A 23,076-nucleotide genomic window follows, 5' to 3' on the forward strand; every position below is an offset into this window, starting at 1 on the left:
TGGGAGGAACTGGTGGTACCATGTTGCATACCTCCCATCCCTGCACTCTGCTGCCTTTTGGTGTCTTCCTCCCTAGATCCCAGGTCCTTGAGTGCCAGCCCCCTCTCCAGAGCACCCCACTTCTCCCTTTTCCCTGTCAAAGGTAGAGGCAGCCAAGCAGAGGGACTCAGAGGGACCTTAGCATTCTAGCCTTGGGCTTCCTTCCCATCAGGAACCCTGGCATGTGACAAACTGTCTAAAGACCTGAGGTGACAGGGCTCATTACCTACAAGTAATCCATTCTCATATCAGACTTCACTAAAAGTTAAAACACAGATTCGTTTGTTCAGAGCTAAAACGAATTTTCCTAAATGTCCATCCATTATTCTTTTGGTTCCCTGAGGCCACGTAAATCCATGATGCTTCTCTCTCTTCTCTCTTTTTTTTTTTTTTTTAGTTTTTCGAGACAGGGTTTCTCTGTAGCTTTGGAACCTGTCCTGGCACTAGCTCTTGTAGACTAGGCTGGCCTCGAATTCACAGAGATCCGCCTGCCTCTGCCTCCCGAGTGCTGGGATTAAAGGCATGTGCCACCACCGCCCGGCTCCATGATGCTTCTCTAAATAGCCCTTTGGTTGAAGAGAGGGTTTGGGCACCTTAGCCTTCTCCAGGGCCCTAACTCGCACAGGCTTCCAGGTACACTGATGAACTAGTTTGTGTTCTTGTGAAGGCACCAGAAGGATAAGCAGGTGAGGAGCATTTTACATTTAAGGCATTATCCTTTGAGGTTCAACCAAATGAAGAATTCCTTTTGAGGCAGTGGGACTCAAGCTAGAGAACCTTGTGTGACCCTATCCCCTGACCCCTGGTGAAGAACCATAAGAGCTGAGGTCAGGTGAGCATCCCATGTGGTTCACTAAGCAACAACCCATGATCCGGGGAGAAGGTCTGTGAAGGCTTGTCTGGTCTTTCTCATGCTCTGCTTCACCATGTCCAATCAATAATCCATCATGAACAATTATTGTCATTAGAATCCTGCATATTAGAGACAAAAGACTTAAACCTCAGGGCAGTGGAATTCTTAGTGTTTTATTTTTATTTATTTATTTATTTATTTATTTATTTTTTAAGTTTTTCGAGACAGGGTTTCTCTGTGGTTTTGGAGCCTGTCCTGGAACTAGCTCTTGTAGACCAGGCTGGTCTCGAACTCACAAAGATCCGCCTGCCTCTGCCTCCCAAGTGCTGGGATTAAAGGCGTGCACCACCACTGCCCGGCATGTTTTATTTTTTTTTAAATTACATTTTATTTTGTGTGAATGTGCAAGTCATGGTACACATATGGAGGTTGAACTCAGGTTATTAGCTTTGAGTACAGTTGCTTTACCTATCAAGCCACCTCGCAGGACCTTAGTGTTGTTTTGTTATTGTAATAGGGAGGGGCGGAGTGCAAGTGCCCGCAGAGGCCAGAAGAGGGTGTTGGATCCTGCCGGTTAGAGGTTCCTGAGGACCCCTTGATGTGATACTGAGAGCCAAATTCAGGCTCTCTGCAATAGCAGTCTGCCCTCTTAACTAGTGTCTCTCCAGGCCCATCCTTATGTAAAAAACAAAGGCAAACAACAGGATAAACTCCTATGAGGATTCAGTCTGTGCCCTCATCCACATAACCCAGGAATTACAGGAAAAGGGTGGTGTGTGGTGGTGCAACTGGGAGCCCAGGACACAGATGGAGCACTTGAAGCCAGCCTAGGCCATTTAACAATAATGCTTATCTCAAAAATAAACAAGAGAAAAAAGGAAGAAAATGGAAGCAAAGGATGTTTGGTATAGCTCAGGTGGAGTCACTGCAAGAGAAAGTCCTCTTTCCAACCAACCACCGCCACCGCTGTAGTGCCTGGCAGGCTCACTGACTGTTCTTCCTGAAGAAACACCGAAACGGGAAGAGAGTGCTGCAGGGAGGAGAGCAGAGGGGCTGAGACGGAGGAGGTTGGGTCCCTTCTCCCTGGTTCCCATTAGTGCTTCATTAACTGGGGCATTTTGCTCTGGGGAACCACAGAATGGAAATTCAAGTCTAAAACAGCATTTGAGAAGGTACCCAAATTAGATTATACCCGGAAGGGGGAAATAAAGGAAATATAATTGCAATAGGATGGTTGAACTCTAGATAGACAAAGATTGCTCAGTGTTCTCTCCAAAAAGGATTCTGAACACACACCTAGATTCAGAGGGGAGAGTTGGAAGCATTCTGGACTCAAATCATCTGAATGACCCAAGGCAGACAGATGTTTCTGTTCAAGCAACATTTGTGAAACAGGCTTATGAGGGCACCTCAGGGCAGAAAGAGCTTTACACATGGACAGAGAGCACACAGCCCAAGCTCAAAGTGACACCATGTCTCAACAGGAAGAAACCTGGTGTGACGGTGCACATCTTTAATCTCAGCACTCTGCAGGCAGAGGCAGGAGGATCTCTTAGTTCAAGGACAGAATGGTCTACATAGTGAGTTGCATGCCAGGGTTACACAGTGAGACCTTGCCTCAAAAAAAAAAAAAATCAAAAAACCCAACCAACCAACCAACCAAACAAACAAAAAAACCAAAAAAAAAACCCCCAAAAACCACATTCTTTTGAATTAGGGCCCTTGTTTCATTTCCACCATCTATCTTTGATACAACTGAGAAATCTTAGTAAAGTCTCTACTCCTTCTCTAGTCTTTCCCTCCCCAAGACTCAATGAAGCAACTGGACCTAGAGACTGCTTTTTAGCTTAAAGGCAAAAAATAAAAAAGTAATAAATAAATAAAAATAAAAACAACAACAACCCTGTTTTACCTTAGAAACCCAAAGAAGCCACTGGATCCTGGTTCTTTGGGTGGTGGTGGGTTGCTATGTTGCAGGGGAGGGACAACCAGCTCTAGCAGGCTATGCTCCAACTTAGGATCTGTAAGGGAAACAGGCAGACAGAGAAAAGAGACTGGCCCAGAGGCTCCGTGAACTGAAAGAACACAGGGCAGCCTCACACACCAAGATTTATTTAGAGCCAGGTGAAATGTTTGCTCTGACCTTTCCAATTTCATATCAGCTCAGTAAAATTCTGTTTTGTCCCTGTGCATTTTCAAGTCTCAGCCATGCACCAGAGCTGACATGTTTCCACAAGGAACCACAACTTGTTCACATGCTTATCCCCTGCATCTGGCTAAATGCATCCCACTCTAAGTCCTTGTGCTGGGTAACAGATAAGAAAGCTGGAAGGGGGCTGGAGAGATGGCTCACAGGTTAAGAATGCTGACTGTTCTTCCAGAGCTCCTGAGTTCAATTCCCAGCAACCACATGGTGGCTCACAGCCATCTGTAATGAGATCTGATGCCCTCTTCTGGCCTGTAGGCAGACATGGAAACTAACACTGTATACATAATAAACAAACAAACAAATAATTTTTTTTTTTAAAAGAAAGCTGGATTGGCATGCCTCATTGGGCATTCACAGGCCTGGCAGAGCATCTGTCTATACCTTCACTCTTCTTGTTTTATGCAGCCCAGGTCAGCTATGCAGCGAAGCACTGGATTCTAGAATGGCAGGGGTGCACCTTGCCTGGTTTTGTAAGGCACTGGGGATTGTCCCCAGGGTTCTGTGCAAGTGAGGCGAGAATTTCACCAACTGAGCTCCAGCTCCAGTCTTTGCACCTTCAGTCTTAATGCAGATGCCCCAGGGAAGAGGAGAAAGTACTTCCCAGAAACAGTTCTTCAACCCCACAGAAGAGCAAACCACAGCTCTTCCAACTTCCCTTCGAGCCCTCTCAGTTAGTTAGGAAATGTTTTGGAATTGCTGGACTACTGAGTTCACTGTCAGAAGTAAGGGGAAGCTGGGCACGGTAGCTCGTGCCTATGATCTCAGCGAACAGAAGGCTCAAGAGTTAGAAGGCAGCCTGGGCTCTACCACAAGAGCCAGTCTCAAAGAACAAAACCACCCACCAAACAAGAACCCACCTAAACCTACCCTGTTCCTGGACATCAGAGGGATCAAAAACTGGGGTATCTTGGTATTCTCGCTGGGTTTCTCCTTCCCTGTTCTGTTTAAAAAAGAGAAAAAAGGCTTGAGGGCTCTGTGGTGTAGCAGTTATCATGTTTGCTTTACATGCAGTAGGTCCTGGGTTTGAGCTCCAGGGGACAACAATAATATCAACCTTTTGATAAGTAGCTTGCATAAAAATAAAAACCTGAGACCTAAAAAATGCCAGGGATAAAATATTAACTTCATCCTACAAGGTCTGAAATCGGGGGGGGGGGGGCTACTGGCTTCTGATGGCCTGGCAGGTGCCTTCTGTAGGACTCCTCTTGTTCACTCCAGCTTCCAACGTAATCCCTCTAAAATCATGTCTGCAGGAGCTCAGAACAAGCCGCCTGGGCTTGCCTGTCCATCCCTATTGCTGAGCAAATGTCATTCTGGAGACATGTACAGTTCATGGGGCAAGATTATACTCTATCACCATGCACAAAACTCAAGTCCAAATGGATTAAAGACCTCAATATCAGTCTGAACACACTGAACCTGATAGAAGAGAAAGTGGGAAGTACTCTACAACACATGGGCACAGGAGACCACTTCCTACGTATAACTCCAGCAGCACAGACATTAAGGGCCTCACTGAATAAATGGGACCTCCTGAGACTGAGAAGCTTCTGTAAAGCAAAGGACACTGTCACTAAGACAAAAAGGCAACCCACTTACTGGGAGATCTTCACCAACCCCGCAACTGACAAAGGTCTGATCTCCAAAATATATAAAGAACTCAAGAAACTAGACCGTAAAAGGCTAATCAACCCAATTATAAAATGGGGCACTGAGCTGAACAGAGAATTCTCAACAGAAGAACTTCAAATGGCCAAAAGACACTTAAGGTCATGCTCAACTTCCTTAGCGATCAGGGAAATGCAAATCAAGACAACTTTAAGATACCATCTTACACCTGTCAGAATGGCTAAGATAAAAAACACCAATGATAGCCTTTGCTGGAGAGGTTGTAGAGAAAGGGGTACACTCACCCACTGCTGGTGGGAATGCAAACTTGTGCAACCACTCTGGAAACCACTCAGGAAATTCGGGATCAACCTACCCCTGGATCCAGCAATACCAATCTTGGGAATATACCCAAGAGAAGCCCTATCATACAACAAAAGTATATGCTCAACTATGTTCATAGCAGCATTGTTTGTAATAGCCAGAACCTGAAAACAACCTAGATGCCCTTCAATGGAAGAATGGATGAAGAAAGTATGGAATATATACATATTAGAGTACTACTCAGCAGTAAAAAACAAGGACTTCTTGAATTTTGCATACAAATGGATGGAAATAGAAAACACTATCCTGAGTGAGGTAAGCCAGACCCAAAAAGAGGAACATGGGATGTACTCACTCATATTTGGTTTCTAGCCATAAATAAAGGACATTGAGCCTATAATTAGTGATCCTAGAGAAGCTAAATAAGAAGGGGAACCCAAAGAAAAACATATAGGCATCCTCCTGAATATTAACTTTCATCAGGCGATGAAAGGAGACAGAGACAGAGACCCACATTGGAGCACCGGACAGAAATCTCAAGGTCCAAATCAGGAGCGGAAGGAGAGGGAGCACGAGCAATGAACTCAGGACCGTGAGGGGTACACCCACACACTGAGACAATGGGGATGTTCTATCGGGAATTCACCAAGGCCAGCTGGCCTGGGTCTGAAAAAGCATGGGATAAAACCGGACTTGCTGAACATAGCGGACAATGAGGACTACTGAGAACTCAAGAACAATGGCAATGGGTTTTTGATCCTACTGCACATACTGGCTTTGTGGGAGCCTAGGCAGTTTGGATGCTCACCTTACTAAACCTGGATGGAGGTGGGCGGTCCTTGGACTTCCCACAAGTCAGGGAACCCTGATTGCTCTTCGAGCTGATGAGGGAGAGGGACTTGATCGGGGGAGGGGGAGGGAAATGGGAGGCGGTGGTGGGGAGGAGGCAGAAATCCTTAATAAATAAATAAATTTAAAAAAAAAAGATTATACTACAAGCCAGTATGATGAGGCCGCTCTACGAGTCTGTAGTGCTATGATTGCAAAATGGGTGGTTATTGTGAAGGAAGGTTCCACAGGGGAAGTGACATTTGGATGGTGCTCTGATGGATGGATGGGATTTTGTCATAATTGGGGTGAGGAGCTGGTCAGGAAGAGCAGGGCTTTCCGGGCAGAGACATGATGAAAAGGGCACAGTGCCATTACTGAGTAAATACAATCAGCATAGCTAGAGTCAGGCATGGTGGAAGCAGGACAGCTGAACAGCCAGTATAATACAATGCGATCTTATATCTTTCCGTGTGTCACTGCTTGGTAGAAATTCCTTCATCTGTTGGTGAAATTCCTTCATGGTTCCAGGTCTGCATTTCCAGTAAACATTCTGAAGGTCAGAAACACAGGCATACATTTCTTGGGAATATCCGCCAGCTGGCTCGTCCTCACCCAGCATAGCCTGTGCACCTGAGTGCACAGCAGCACGTACGCTATTCAGGCTGTGCTTCTGGTGAAGAATTTGTACAGGGTGGCTGGAGAGGCAGAGTCACAATAAGTCCCGAGGAAGTCATCTCTAATCCCAATTCTAAGCATAACTTTCAAGTCAGAATGGAAGATCTCCCTGAGATGAGCTTCCTCATAAACACTTCAGATGGAGGTCTGCAGTGGGCAGGCCCAGGCTCATATTCCTATATAGAGCTAAAGGGAGGAAGAAAATCATTCTTACCCCCTAGACAGAAAGGAAGGATTTAGAAGGCCTAGGTCTAGTTTCATGAAAGCATGAAAGAATAATTCTTTTTTTCCCTTGAGACAGGGTTTCTTTGTAGCTTTGGAGCCTGTTCTGGAACTTGTTCTGAAGACCAGGTTAGACTCGAACTCATGGAGATCCGCCTGTCTCTGTCTCCTGAGTGCTGGGATTAAAGGCGTGCACCATCACCACCTGGCGAAAGGATAATTCCTATAAATTTAAGAAAACTATGATTTTGGACTTAAGTCTTGCTGCAGAGATGACCAAAGAGAGCAGTATCCATGAGGGCTGGATATAAGGGATCAGAGGGCAACAGTCAACTCAGAAGTAAGGAGACTGCTCTTACAAGGGTAGCTTCCCTTGAAGGCACAAGCTGTAAGGGAGGAAAGACAGCTGAGACTGTGGTACCACTGGAGACAGCCAGCGAGTGTCACACCTTGAATGGCACTAAATGTTAAGAGCCAGTTCTGCTTAGAAGTGGGGAACACACTGTGAGCAGTCTGGTCCGCATCAGGGCCATTTATCTGTGCTCTCCTGTCTTTTAATCTTTTCGTAGTCTGGGTTTCTAGGTCTGGGACCTGAAAGACCAAAAAGAAAAGGTCTTCTCTTCTTTATTCTTCCCCAAACATCTCTTATGAGACAAGTGTTGTATTCTTCTAAGTTCCCTGCAAACTTTTCAAATGTGTTTAGACATATGCAACACACTCCCCTCCGCCCCTGTGCTGTATGTGATCCTGTACCCAAATTTCCCACAAAGGGGTGGGGTGCCAAGCACTGAACCAAGGGAGCAAATTCAATTTTTCCAGCTCAAGTGGCTTGCACTGAGAGTCTCTGTGATTACCTTAATTTAGGAGAAATCCTCTCCCTGGGAACAGAGTCTGTGAAGGAGGCTGTCTTTGGGTGTTGAGTCAAAATCAATAAACATGCTTCTTTAGCTCAGCTTTTCTCTAAGCCAGAATCAGGTTGAAAAGGTAATTATGTTGAGTAAGAAGCTGTGGGTTCTGTTCTTGCGGGAGATGATGTGTCAAACTAAGAATAGGAAGGTACAGAGGATAGTGCGAGGGAAATGCTCCCGTACAGCAATTATCTCGCTTTGTAGAGAGCTTTGTTCTCCAGAGCTTCATGTACCCTCCTATTCTTTCTCATTTCTCTTTCTGCCACTCTAAAGGCTGGGAGCATAGGAGACAGCTTTCTACCTAAACCTCATGGGCTGTGGGGTTGTGACACAAAACTGGAGCCCCATCTTCTAACTTTCTTCCCAGAGGCAGAAATCTAGATCCCAAGGGCACGGTCAAGTAACTGATAAACTCCTAGAATAAGCAGCCAGGTTTTACATGTGTGTTGGGTGTCCTAGCCCACAACATGTTAGCAAAATAGTGGACTGGAAATAAAATTGCTTCGTTACATTTTTAATAATTAATTTTATTTCATGTGCACTGGTATCAGATCTCCAGGAACTGGAGTTACAGACAATTGTGAGCTGCCATGGGAACCTGGGTCCTCTGAAGAGCAGCCAGTGTCCTAATGCTGAGCCACTCTCCAGCCCCTTGCTTCATTTCTTCACTCAAAAATATTTTAGGTAAATTCCTGTGATCCTGGTGGATGTAAGGCCTATCACTATCTAGCCCATGCTGATCTGTCCAGTAAAAGTTCTGGGTGCACTGGCCTGCAGGCATGAAAAGCATCACACTCTTTCCTCCTGGCCTAAGTTCTTCAAAGGCCTCAACCTGCCCACGGAACTCTTTCCTCAGGCCGCTTGTATCCACTAGGTACCCAGTGCTTCCTGTACACAGCACAGCTATCTTGTCTGTCTGGTCTGACATTCCTGGCGGCTTTAGAAGCTGACAGCCCAAGTACATGGCACATGGGAGACACAGAATAGTGTCTTGAATGAATGCACATGGTAGATCCTTGCTCCTTAACTGATTGTGCTGTGGGCCTGGGAAGGTGAAGGGGTGACTAGTAGAGGAAAAAACCATGAAGCTTTGAAGACAACTATTGAAAAGGAGCTTTACAATGAGGAAGTAGTCAGTATATGAACATTAAAATAAAGGTACAAAAGGTACAAACCCATAAATCAATAAAATCAAACAAAATAAAATCATTGGGACAGCCACGAGGTGGTGGTGCACACCTTTAATCCCAGGACTCAGGAGGCAGAGGCAGGCAGATCTCTAGTTCCAGGTCAGCCTGGTCTACACAGTGAGTTCCAATATAGTGGAAGCTACAGAGAAACCCGGTTTCAAAAACAACACAAACAAACAAAAAAATCTCTGGGACAGCCTGTTACTGTTCTAGAGGCTTTGCTCCATTTTTGTTTGTTTGGTTTTTGTTTGTTTCTTTTTTCTGTTTTTTTGAGACAGACAGGGTTTCTCTGTGTAGCTCTGGCTATCCTGGTACTTGCTCTTTAGACCAGGTTGGCCTCGAACTCATCGAGATCCACCTGCCTCTGCTTCCCAAGTGCTGGGATTAAAGGCATGCTCCACTACTGCCCAGCTGTTCTTACATTTTAATTGATTTACTTTATTTTAAATTATGTGTATGTGTGTGAATATGTACATGTAAGTGAAGTATCCACAGAAGACAGAGGCCTCTGTTGGCAGGAAAGATCCCTCTGGAGCTGGAGGCAGTTGTGAGATACCTAACCTGAATGCTGGGAATTGAACTCATAACCTCTAAAGAGCAGTTTATGATATTAACCACTAACCCATATCTCTAGCCTTTTTAATTACTTTATGGGGGGGGCAGGAACAGAGTCTATTTTGCCCTGGCTGTCCTTGAACTCAGTGATCTGTGTGCTAGAATTAAAGGCATGAGCACTCATGCCCTGGCCTAACAACATTTACAGTGTCTCTATGTAGATATACGGGTGAGAGGTGCCTGAAGGTGTGCTCGTGTCACTGTGTGCACACAGAAGCCAGAGCACCCTGGATGAGTCAGTTCCTCCTCCCACCATGTGGTCCTCAGGAGAGAGGCGAACGCGTTAGACTTGGCGCAGGTGATTCTGCCAAATGAGCCATCTCACTGGCTATTTGTTTTTGGTTTTTATTAAAAAATTTGGGGCTGGAGAGATGGCTCAGTTGTCAAGAGCTTTGCCTGCTCTTCCAAAGGTCCTGAGTTCAATTCCCAGTAACTACATGGTGGCTCACAACCATTTGTAATGAGATTTGACTGTATACATAATAAATAAATAAATTAAAAAAATTATTTATGTGTGTGTTTGAGTGCTTGCACATGTGTGAAGGTATTCACAGAAGCCAGAAAAGGGTGTTGGATCTCCTGGAGATGGAGTTACGGGCAGTTGTGAGTTGTCCAACATGGATACTGGGAACTGAACTCAGGTCTTCTGTAAGAGCTGCAAATGCTCCTAAGGGCTGAGCCATCTCCCTCTGTTTGTTTATTTCTTTAAAAACTAGGTCTGGCCTGGAACTCTCTGTGTAGAACAGGAGGACTGTGAACTCAAGAGAATTCAGAACCTGTCAGACTCCTAAATGCCAAGATTAAAGGCATGTGCTACCATGTCTAGCTTCCTCCATTTTTTTTCTACAAAATAATTTAAAATTTATTCTTTCACAACTCCATAAATGTAAAATAAATAATATATTTAGATCATCTTTACTCCCCACTCCACTCTCTTACCCTCCTTCCTCTTGTTCTGTAGCCTTTCTTCCCAGCACATCCCCTTCCTCCTGCCATGTTTTTCTTTCCCTAGAACTCACAACTTAATTAGGGTTGCTTGCATGTATATAGGTGTAGGATTATTTACTGGATCATGGGCAGTTTACCAGTAGCTACACACCTGCATAAAACGATTCCCCTGTGTTCCAGTAGATCATGAACTGCTGGCACCTTAGTTAGGGGCTGAGCGTCATGTGCCCTTCCCAGTCCATGAAGGAATGATGACTGGCTAGGTCTGGTCCAGGTTTGATTCAGAATCCACTGCTGCTGAGAGACTGAATGACTGACTAGTCAGGCCTGGACGACATCACTTCACGGCACCTGTAGCTTCTATAGCTTCCTTATCTTGTTTCTTTTTAGATAGTGTCTCACTCCACAGACCCGTCTGACCTAAAACTTACAGTGGAGTCAGGCTGGCCTCAAACTTGTAACCATCTCACTGTCTTGGCCCGAGCACTGGACTTAAGGTGTGTGCTACTACTTTTTACCAACTTCTAGTGCCCATCTCATCTGCTAAAACTAGACCCACACCAGACTCAGACTCCAGTGTAGACTAAGGCAAAAGTTTTCTACAGTGAGGATTCTATATTGGATTTCACACTCATTCAATACAGACCTATTTTAAATTATAGAACACAAGCAGTTTTTAACTTGAGAAGACAATGTGAAAAGATCTATGGGTATGTGCATTATACAACCACTTTAGGGATAGACTGTGACAAGGACAGAATAGTTGGATGTCATTAAATCCAAGAATGAGTTTAGTCAGTTCAATCTGTAGCAAGGACCAAGCTGAGCATGTAACAGGAATCTCAGCCTCTAACAAAGGAGCCATCAAGAACCTCACAGCCTCCAACTTGATGCTTACCCTCTGGTTTTTCTTCAGGGGCTTCTGATTACTGAAGGCTTCACTAGAAGTCTCTATCTTGGCCCTGAAGTGGGGGAGGAAAGCCCAGGAAATGTCATTGGCCATGGCAACATTACCACATTCAAGCAAATGTAGTCCAAATGAATATTTCAGCAAGTTGGCTATTTTTATACTACTCCTGGCTGGCAGGGAAAATTGTGTGGCAAAAACTTCTTTGGTTGCTTTAATTCACAATAGAATTCCAATTGGAGACATTTAAGGACATGTCTGAGAAACAAAAAATGTGATTGACAGAGGTATCCGACTATGAAATATTCAGTTGTGCATCAAAACCCAGGGGAGACTTGGGGCCTCATCGCTGTGGGAAAATTAGTTAAATAAAATCAAACCAAGTCTTACACCTCAGATATGCTCACATTCCACATGGCTTGTCACTGACACATCACCTGAACCCACAGGGTCAGCCCCTTCCTAGTTCATATTCACTATGTCTACATCTAAGGGCCTTAGGCCCTAGGAGACCTTGGCACAAAAGCACCGTTGGGCTGGGGAGCAAACCATGTAGTGAACTATTCCAGGTGGCTTCTCTCTGGGATTCTAAGAATGACTAAATTGTCTTATTGACTAATTCTTCCTTTGACAGAGGATCAAAAGTACACAAGTAGCCTCTACAACAGCACCTTCTGCGTGCTGGGATACGCTCAGCATTCCCCCTAACAACTCATGCACACTATGTTTTCTTTTAAGACAAGATCTCACTAGCATCCTTGGCTGGCTTCTTGTAGTAAGTGATTCTACTGCTTCTGTTTCCTGAAGGCTGTGTTTACAAGTGTGCACCACCACACGCACAGTATATTGCATACATTTTACCCAGTTGCTCATGGGATAAAACAGAATTCTATTTTATTTGTTCTAATTCTTTCGAAGTTTTTTGTATGTGCATGTGTATGTATTAACAGTGCTGTTAATACACATGTACACTCGTGTGGAGGGCCAAACACAACCTCCAGTGCTCTTTCCCAAGTGTTGTTCGTTTTTTGTTTGAGACGGGGTCTTTTATTGGCCTAGAGCTTGCTCAGTAGGCTAGGTTGACCAGCCAGTGAGCCATAAGTCCACCTTCCAGCTCCTCAGTTATAAACCTGTGCCACCATGCCTAGCAGCCCCCGTGGGCTCTGCGGATTATTCAGGTTCTCAAGCTTGCATGGTAAATACTTTAGCCACCACGCTATCTCTTCAGCCTCCTTCTGTTTTTATATAATAGTCTAAGACTTCCTAAGTTTTGTGCCTTCCACAACATAATGCCATTATTTATTCATTGACTATGTTGAGTTTAGATTTATAGAGCTATGTTTCCTCTTAGCCTTTGTTTGTGTTTTCTTCTTGTCCTCTTTTTTTCATTTTTTTTTTTTTTTGAGATAGCGTTTCTGTGTGTAACAGCTCTGTCTATCCTAGAACTCAGTTTGTAGACCAGACTGGCTTTGAACTCACAGAGATCCACCTGCCTCTACCTCCTGAGTGCTGGAGTTAAAGGGGAGTGCCACCACTGCCTGGCCTGTTTTGATGCCAAGGCCTCACACTTGATAAGCCAGCACTCCTCCAAGCTACAGTCCAGTTCAGCCTCCATTTTGATAAACAGAACAATCTTACATTGATGAGAGACTGTTCAAATTAAATAGAAAATATAAACTTATTCCCTTTCTGATGGAGGAAGGTCATTGGTTAAATAAAAAGAAACTGCTTGGTCCTCATTGGTTAGAAGATAGGTGGGAGGAGTAAACAGAACAGAACGCTGGGAGGAAGAGGAAGTGAGCTCAGACTCCACAGCTCTCCTCTCGGGAGCAGATGCCTCAGAGAGATGCCATGCTCCGCTCTCCCTGGCAGATGCACGCGATGAAGCAAGCCGCCAGGTTAGACACCCTGAACCTTTCCTGGTAAGACCGGTGCTCACAGATTATTAGAGATGGGTTGATCAGGATGTAAGAATTAGCCTGTAAGAGCTAGAGCTAAAGGGCCAAGCAGTGTTTAAATGAATACAGTTTGTGTGTTGTTATTTTGGAGCATAAGCTAGCCATGTGGGCCGCCGAAGTGCTGGGGACGCAGCCCCGCCACTCTTATTACTACAGATTGGCGCCCAACGTGGGGCTCGAACCCACGACCCTGAGATTAAGAGTCTCATGCTCTACCGACTGAGCTAGCCGGGCTGCTGGGGTGCTGGGGATGCAGCCCCGCCACTCTTATTACTACACCTTTCATCAGTTTGCCCTGGGATGGACAAGGTACTGAATAGCCCTGCAAATCAAGCAACTGCCCACGGGCAAATCAACAATAGCAATAGGTGGCAAAGCCTCTCTATACCACTAACCTGTATGGTCTTGGTCTGCTAGGGGAGTTGGGCTCCTCCACAAGTTTTCGTTTCCGCATTGTGGTTTCTTCTGCTTTCTTCTCAGCTAGGACCTTCAGGAAGGAAACCAGACTCCTGTGAACCCACATTTTTCTAAAGTGGCTCATGGTTTAGGAAGGCCCAACACAGAGGACTGCCAACCAAAGGCAATTTGTAATACCTCTACTTCAACAAGACATTCTGCCAGAGATATTGCCTCTGAAATCTAGATGGAGATATGGTCTCATATTTACAGTTGGGATGGGATCTGAGCAGCAATTGAGGGACAAAGGCAGAAGAGACAAGAGCATCACTTTTGAGGCAAGAAAGGCAATATTCATTTTATATAGAAATTCAATATTGCTGGGCATGGTGGTGCACAACCTTAATCCCAGCACTCAGGAGGCATGTGGATCTCTGAGTCTACAGAGCAAGTTCCAGGACAGTCAGGACTGCTACACAGAAACTAATCTCAAACAAACAAATTAGCTGGGCGGTGGTGGTGCACGCCTTTAATCCCAGCACTTGGGAGGCAGAGGCAGGAGGATCTCTTTGAGTTTGAGGTCTACAAGAGCTAGTTTCTGGACAGGCTCAAAGCTACAGAGAAGGGGCTAGAGAAATGGCTCAGCGGTTAAGAGCACTGACTGCTCTTCCAGAGGACCTGGGTTCAATTCCCAGCACCCACATGGCAGCTCACAACTGTCTGAAAATCCAGTTCCAGGGGATCTGACACCTTCACACCAATGCACATAAAATAAAGATAAATAAATCATAAAAATTAAAAAAAAGCTACAGAGAAACCCTGTCTTGAAAAACAAACAAAAAAAGAAAGAAAGAAAGAACAAACTTACCAACTCAAGAGGACTATCATCTGTTGGCTTTCCTACAATGGAAATTTGAACATCATAATGGATCAAGACTGTCTTATCTGGGTTTCTGAACTTTATTTCTGGGAAATGGATTGAGACAAAACTTCTGCTTGAGCCCTTTCCTCTTCTGCCTGGAACCATTTTCCCTGCATAGTGTCATGAGATTCTGTCCTACCCTCCGGAACAACTGCCACCTTTAAGCTGAAGTGGAGTTGGTTTACCATACTTCATAGTATGCTCTTCAAAAGAGGTGTTTTACTACCTGACAAACTGGGTTGTTTTCCATCTAATTCCCTTGAGGCAGTATCTCTCACTGAATCACAAACTCAGCTTTTCTGATAGGCTGGCCAGCCAGTGAGCTCCCAGGATCTGCCAGTTTCTATCAACCCTGCCAAGGTCAGGGTTAGAGGTAAGTGTGGCCTTGGGCAATGGGGATTCAAATTGAGGCTCTTGTGCTTATATAACAAACATTATCCACTGAATCATCTCTTCAGCCTCCTTTTGTACTTTTAAAATTAAACTAGCAGGTATTTATTTGCTTTTTAGTAAAATAACCATATATCTCTTGGAGATTAATAACTGGGAAATAGTGTTAAGATATCAGAGGCCTGACATGGCTTTTAATCACCTTACTCAGGAGGCAGAGCAGGTGGATCATTGTGAGTTCGAGGCCAGCCTAGTCTATATAGTGAGCTTCAGGGCAGCTAGGGCTACATAGTGAGACCCTGGATCAGAAACAAAAACAAAGTGTTTGCATATGTTTCTCTCACTGAGCTATTACTCTCCAACCAGACTATGTATCCCCATCCACCAATACTTAATACATACAACCCCTGAAATTAGTGTCTCTTCACCATTTAATGAAAGAGACGCAGGGAGATTAAATAATTTATCATAGTGCCTAAGCCAGGGTATTGAGCCAAGTTTGGAGGAAATGCTTCAGAGCTCTGTTCTGTCAGTTAGAGACTGGTGGGACAGACAGCTACACGGCACTCAGCTCATCCTCCTGCCTATTCCCTCTTCTACCACTCATTCTCATCACTACTTACCTGTAGGCATATTTCCAGTAAACCATTTCATCTCGACATACAGAGTGAAAACAAATGGGTAGGGAGTCAAGATGATGTCTCCGTGTTTAAACTTCAGGTGGGAAACTCTCTCCCACTTGCTTTTATCTGAGGATGGTGCTAAGGAAACGAGAAACGGGGACAGCATGTGTTCCTGGTAACTATTTGAAGGCTGAGGCTCTAGCTCTCCTTTCTCTGGTCTCGCTGCTTCCACTGAAATCTATGCTGTGACTTGTAGCTCATTAACAGCTGGGAAAAGCCAGGTGTGATGTTGCATGCCTCCAATCACAATACTCAGGAGCCCGAGGCAGGAGGATTACTGTGAATTCCATGCTACCCTTGATAATATACTGAGTAGTAGGCCAGTCATGGTTAACTACCTCAAAAACCCAAATGTCAGGCATGGTGTTTTACATAGTGATTTCAAGGCCAGCCTGTGTTCCATGAGATAGGGCCTATCTTAAACACAAACCCACTTTTCTGGGGAAAAATAAGACACCAGGAAAGAAAGGATATAGGGAAATACAGTGAAGTGTTCTGTAACAAAGGGCTGCAGGCTGTCCATGTTTGCCAAGACTGCACGGATAGAATCCTGAAAAAGATACTTAAAGTTATTTTAATACTGTTGAAGCTCAGCTAATCTTTCCATTTATATCTTCTACTCTTTTTAAAACATGATGTTTGTTGTTGCTGGGTTTTTTTTTTTGTTTTTTTGTTTTTTTGAGGCAGGGTCTTACTGTGTAGCACTCACTGGCCTGCAACTCACTATGTAGACAAGGCTAGCCTCAAACTCACAGAGATCTACCACTATAGAGATCAGCCACTATACTCAGATTTATATTATTTTTTAATTAAAAATGTTAAGAGATTGATTGTGGTATCAAAACAAAGAAACAAACAAAAATTGTTTAGCGAGATGGAGCTAGACAGATGGCTCAGTGGTAAGAGCAGTTGCTATTCTTCCTCAGGACCCAGTTTCAGTTCTCAGCACCCACATGGTGGCTCACAACCATCTGTTTTTACTCCAGTTCCAGGGGCTTCACCACCTCTTCTGGCCTCCATAGTTACCAGGTATTCATAGTGCACAGATAACACATGCAGGCAAAACACTTTTTATGGGTGCTGAGGATCTGAACTCAGGTCCGCATGCTTTTGTGGTAGGTACCTTTCCAGCCTCTAGAGCTGATATTTTGAATCATTAGGCTACTATTTCTTTTTTTTCTTTTTTTTTTTAAAGATTTATTTATTTATTATGTATACAGTATTCTGTCTGCATGTGTGTCTGCAGGCCAGAAGAGGGCGCCAGATCTCATTACAGATGGTTGTGAGCCACCATGTGGTTGCTGGGAATTGAACTCAGGACCTTTGGAAGAGCAGGAAGCACTCTTAACCTCTGAGCCATCTCTCCAGCCCTAGGCTACTATTTCTAAAGGAATAAAAGAGAATAACAACATTATCCCTGAAACTAATAAGAAATGAGAGAAAACAAGTAGAGCAGGAGAGATGGCTCAGTGGCAAAGAGCACAGGCTTCTAGAGGACCCTGGTTTGATTTGCAGCACTCACGTGGCTGCTCACAACCTGTAACTCTAGTTCCAAGGGATGCAACACCCTCTTCTGCCACTGCAAACACTGGGCACATGGGTGTTGCACAGACATGCATGCAGTCAAAACATCCACACACATAAAATAAATACAATTTGTAACAATGAAAGAAAACATATAAAACATGTTTTGCTGCTAGATATGGTGGCACATACCCACAGCACTTGGGAGGCTAAGGCAGAAGGAGGACTATGAATTCATGGTTAACCTAGGTTTTATAGTGAGGACTTGCCTCAAAAAAAAAAATTTTTAAAAATACTATGGATCTGCCAGTGCATCCCAGCACTTGGGAGGCTGAAGCAGGCGGATCTCTGTGAGTTTGAGGCCAGCCTGGTCTAGAGAGCCAGTTTCAGGACAGCTAGGACTGTTACACAGAGAAACCCTGTTTCGAATACTAAAACAAAAACAACAACAAAATTCTTTGTATCTGGGAATGATGGTATATGCCTTTAATCCCAGCACTTGGAAAGCTGAAGCAGGAGAACTGCCATTAGTTCCAGGTTATGTCTGGGCTTCATGACAAGTACCAACCTAGCAAGGGCTATTACCAAATAAGACCCTGTCTCAAAAATCAAGAAAAGGGGCTGGAGAAATGGTTCAGGGGTTTAGAGTTCTGACTGTTCTTCCAGAGGAACAGAGTTCCATTCCCATTACCCATATGGTGGCTTACAACCATCTGTAATTCTAGTTCCAAGGGATCCAATGCCCTCTTTTGGCCCTTTTGGGCACATGACATATACACATGGTACACAGATATACATGCAGGCAAAGTATCCATATTCATAAAATAATAATAAACAAAAATTGAAAATAGAGTTGGGGATGCAACTTAGGTGGTAGAGTCATCATTTAATATGCATGAAGTTCTTTTTTTAAAAAATATTTATTTATTTACTTATTATGTATACAATATTCTGTTTGTGTGTAGCCTGCAGGCCAGAAGAGGGCACCAGACCTCATTCCAGATGGTTGTGAGCCACCATGTGGTTGCTGGGAATTGAACTCAGGACCTTTGGAAGAGCAGGCAATGCTCTTAACCACTGAGCCATCTCTCCAGACCTTTTTTTTTTTTTTTTTTTTTTTGGTTTTTTCGAGACAGGGTTTCTCTGTGGTTTTGGAGCCTGTCCTGGAACTAGCTCTTGTATACCAGGCTGGTCTCAAACTCACAGAGATCCGCCTGCCTCTGCCTCCCTAGTGCTAGGATTAAAGGCGTGCGCCACCACGCATGAAGTTTATGCATGAAGTTCTAAATTCAATCTCTAGCACTGTATAAACCAGGTTTAGTGATGTACACCATAATCCCAGGCAGGAGGATCAGAAGTTCAAGGACATTCTCAGATACATAGGCCAGCCTGGGATTTATGAGACCTTGCTGAAAAAATGAAACACACACGTACTCACCCACAAATTCACGCAAAGGACCAACAGTAGAAGCTCATGCAATCCCAGTACTTAGGATGAAAAGGAAGAAGGATCTCTGAAAGTTCAAAGCCAGTTTGGTCTACACACATTCTAGGCCAGGTAGTAATATATAGGGAGACCATGTGTATAAAGTATAACAAAAACAAAAACAAAAAAGCAGCTTTTGACCCTTGATATGCACATAAATGTATGCAAATGTTTTCTAGCCTAGATATGTGGCAGGCATTGAACACACGTATTTGAAATTCATACCGTAATCTTGGAAACAAGTTAACTTTATTTGACAGGTGAAGGGACAGACTGGGATACAGGACCGGGCCCCAGAACTACAACCGGGCCCAATGCTTTCATCAGTTTAGTTTACAAAGCTGTATCCCTGTTCAGTCTTCTTTCTGGAAATCTCTAACAAGCAGAGCTGTGCAGAAAAGGAATGAACATGAACTTGGAACAAAGCAATGGCAAATGTTTCCAATTTAAATGAAGACACAGCCACTTGTCAGTGTATTTACTGCCCAGTTTCCTGAACGTCAAACACCAGGCGGTGGTTGGGATCGTGGCATTCCCAGAGCCCTGAAAGGCAGCAGTCCTCCGGAAGCTCCTCTGTGCCAACTGCCACAACAGAGCTGCCCTGTCTGGGAACCCTCGTAGAAACAAACAATAACCAGGCTCAAAGGCGCTCATACTTTAGTGAGAATTGAAAAAAGATATGCTTTAAAATTTCCTGTAGAAAGTGGCTTCTTTGCATGGAGACACCAGTTTACCAGGTGGAGTTTGAGACTCAGTATGAGGGCATAATAGCAGCCTAGATATGGATTCATCCTTGGCTTGAGGAGTAAATACTTTCTTCAGAAGCTGTCTGATTTTTTCCTACCTCCAGCTCCTGGATGACGACTTCCTTGTCCTCTATTTCTTCTTCTCTAGAAGGTAAACAGACAGGTACCATAAGACAGCAACCCCTGTCCAGCATCTGTTTTCTGGTGCTAAAGACACCAGATACATTACAGTCTGGTTGACCCATTGCTTGCCTTACATTGGGCTGTGGTTTGAGCATTAGTTACCTCTCCCCCGAGTCTTCCCTGTTAAATTTCCAAGACCTTATATTTCTGTTGTGATGGTTAATACTTTTTAGAGCATATTTTTAAAAGTCTACTAAATTGGAGGGGCTCAGAGCACTGAACCTGGCTTTGTAGTACATCCAGTGCAGATATCCTACCACTGAGCTACATGTTAAGCCCACTATTTAGCCGGGCGGTGGTGGCGCACGCCTGTAATCCCAGCACTCGGGAGGCAGAGGCAAGCGGATCTCTGTGAGTTCGAGGCCAGCCTGGTCTACAAAGGGAGTCCCAGGACAGGCTCCAAAGCTACAGAGAAACCCTGTCTCGAAAAACCAAAAAGAAAAAAAAGCCCACTATTTAAATTTATTCGAACTGCCAAGCACTGTGGCAAATGTCTGTAATCCCAGTACCTGAGAGGTATAGGTAAATGGATCAGGAATTCAAGACTAGACTCAGCTACACAGTAAATGAAGCTGGCCCGAGCTGCAAAAAACCCTGTCTCAAAAACAAAATAGTTTTAACTGGTAAATAGAAATATAAAATTTTATGAGATTTCAGGAGATATTTCTTTGTCTTTCCCTAAGACAGGGTCTCATTGTGGCTCTGGCTATCCATGAACTCACTCTGTAGACCAGGCTGGCTTCAAATTCACAGAGATCTGACTGTTTCTGCTTCCCCAGTGCTGGGATTTAAGAACTATACCATTGTACTAGGCTTCATGATTGTCTCTTAAATTTCTTTAACTTAAATTTTTATCACATGCATCACATGTGAGAAGTGACCACATATGGGAAGAGGGCATTAGATTTCCTTAGGTTTGAATTACAGTTGATTGTGGGTGCTGGTAATTGAACCCTGGTCTCATGGAAGAGCAGCCAATGCTCTTACCCACTGAGCCATTTCTCTAGTCTCTCATTACTATTTTAAAGTATGTGTGATGGCTATTCTTGGTTGTTAGCTTGACTACATCTGAAATTAATCAAAGCCCAAGTGGGTAGGTACACCTGTGAGGAATTTTTCTTAATTAAGTCATTTCAAGTAGGAAGACCCACTTTTAATCCAGATCTTTAGAGGTGGGAAGATATACTTTCATTTGGGCCACACCTTCCACTGTCAGCCTATATAAAGGACATGGAAGAAGGAAGCTTGTTCTCTTTGCCTGCTTACTCTCATTTTTTGCTGTCAAGTTCATTCCTTTACTGGCATTCCATTGGTAGACAGCCATTGTTGGGCTAGCTGGACCACATCCTGTAAGCCATTCTAACAAATCCTCTTCATTCATATATATAAATGTGTGTGTGTGTGTCTGTCTGTGTGTATGTGCGCACACACGCACACACGTGCGCCCAGTTTCATTCCCTAAGCTCTGTTCCTCTAGAGAACACCGATTCAGTACACAGCAAAACAAAAAGCACTAGTCAGGCAGTGGTGGCGCACACCTTTAATCCCAGCACCCGGGAGGCAAAGGCAGGCAGATCTCTGTGAGTTTGGGGCCAGCCTGGTCTATAGAGTGAGTTCCAGGACAGCCTCCAAAGCTACACAGAAAAACCCTGTCCCGAAAAAAACAAAAACAAAAAAACAAAAAAAATCAAACCAAACCAAACCCCAACAACAAAACATGCCCTGAGGAAATGTACTTGTGTGACGCTTTAAGCAGCAAACTGAATGAGTTGCTCTTTCCATGCAATAATATTTTACTTGAATAATTAGCTGATAAACAAACTGTCTGCTATTCAGCTCTGTGAGGTTAACATACATTTTCTCAAAAATAAATAAAGCAAGTATGTCAAATCAAGGAAAACAATTGGCAATATTTGTTATCAATATTAAGTTTTGGGCTTTCGAGAGAAAATTTTGAAAAAAAATTATCTTTTTTCCCCCAAGACAGGGTTCCTCTATTTAATGGCTCTAACTGTCCTAGAACTCATTTTGTAGACTAGACTGGCTTTAAACTCAGAACTCAGAGATCCACCTGCCTCTGCTTCCCAAGTGCTGAGATTAAAGGTCTGCACCACCACTGCCCGGCTGGGTTCTGGAAATCTTATTCTGATCCTTCGGGAGAGTAATACTCTTAACTGCCACATCATCTCACATATTTTATGAATATGGGCATTCTGCCTGTATGTATGTCTGTGTACCACATGCATGTGGTACCTGTGGAGGCTAGGCCAGAAGGCCATCAGATCCACTGGAACTAAAGTTGGAGAGAAATCACCACATAGGTTCACTGAACAGAACCCAAATCTGGAAGAGAAGTCAGTGCTCTTAACTTAATGTGGGATTCCCCTCTGTATGCTGTGAATACCACTGGTTAATAAAGAATCTTCTTTGGGCCTATTGCAGTGCAGAATAGGGCAAGGCGGGAATTCTAAGCAGATAGAGGAGAGAGTAGGCGGAGTCAGAGAGAAGCCATGTAACTGGACAAGAGACAGGCACCTGATGCCAGATGCCAGACAGAACCTTACCAGTAGGCCTCAACCTTGTGGCGACACACAGATTAATAGAAATGGGTTAATTTAAGATATAAGAACTAGAAGCGTGAGCTAATAGGCCAAGCAGTATTGTAATAACACAGTTTCTGTGTGATTATTTCGGGTCTAGGTGACCAGGAAACAAAAGAACAGCCTGCAACTACATTAACTGACAAGCAATTTCTCCAGACCTATTTAAAATTCTCTCTCTCTTTCTTTAATGTTTTGAGACAAGGTCAAGCTGAAAAATATTCTGAGAAATATCTCCTCAAAGCCACATTGACCCTACTTTAGGACATTCTATCAACAGTGAATATAACAAAGACTAAGCATCTGGGAAGGCCTGACCAGGTGCTATTGCGGTCACTCCCCTGGAGTGAGTTAGGCAAAGATGAGGACCTGGAGGAATTCACTTGCCTGTGCTAGCATGAGCTATCTCCCACCTTTTAAATTACCTGATACTGTCACCATATCTGATTTTGAACTTATACACATTGGGTCCTGCATGAAGGAACCTTGTCTCTGGAAAAGGGTAGGTGAACGGTTTTAAACTCATTGTGTCTTGATGGTAGCCTAAAACAAAGTAGAAATATTAATCAGAAAAAGCTGAAGATGTCTCCTTAAATATAGGAAAGGAAGCCTGTCAGTCTGCAGCATCTCTTGAAGGGTAAGTGTTCAACACAGTACCAGTGCCCATGAACCAGGCTCATTCAGCATGGCTACTGATTAGCTGGACCCTTCTCCTCCCTATACAGTGAAGATACATGGTGTGCTGGTCCTACATATATATAAAGGCAAAAAGACAACATTCAAATTTAAATTTTATTACTGTGCTGGTTAGTTATGTTTTGTTCTCTCTGTGTGTGTTTTGATTGCTTTGTTAACTTGA

At 43.9% G+C, this 23,076-nt stretch overlaps 1 protein-coding gene across 1 annotated transcript; it reads right to left on the reverse strand.

Annotated features, from left to right (window-relative positions):
- Nucleotides 1–1,876: 1,876 nt before the first annotated feature.
- Majin (membrane anchored junction protein) lies at nucleotides 1,877–22,743 on the reverse strand. The gene is made up of 10 exons (XM_041660673.1): nucleotides 22,643–22,743; nucleotides 19,533–19,578; nucleotides 16,153–16,228; nucleotides 15,619–15,744; nucleotides 14,552–14,583; nucleotides 13,683–13,774; nucleotides 11,321–11,384; nucleotides 3,969–4,041; nucleotides 2,805–2,913; nucleotides 1,877–1,922 (listed from the first exon to the last, which is right to left on the reverse strand). The coding sequence occupies exons 1-10, from the start codon at nucleotides 22,741–22,743 to the stop codon at nucleotides 1,877–1,879; spliced, it is 765 nt and encodes a 254-aa protein (XP_041516607.1).
- Between the last annotated feature and the right edge of the window lie 333 nt (nucleotides 22,744–23,076).

Source organism: Microtus oregoni, unplaced genomic scaffold, assembly GCF_018167655.1.
Source record: "Microtus oregoni isolate MIOR12 unplaced genomic scaffold, Mior012 000012F_ref0000307, whole genome shotgun sequence".
NCBI lineage: Eukaryota > Metazoa > Chordata > Mammalia > Rodentia > Cricetidae > Microtus > Microtus oregoni.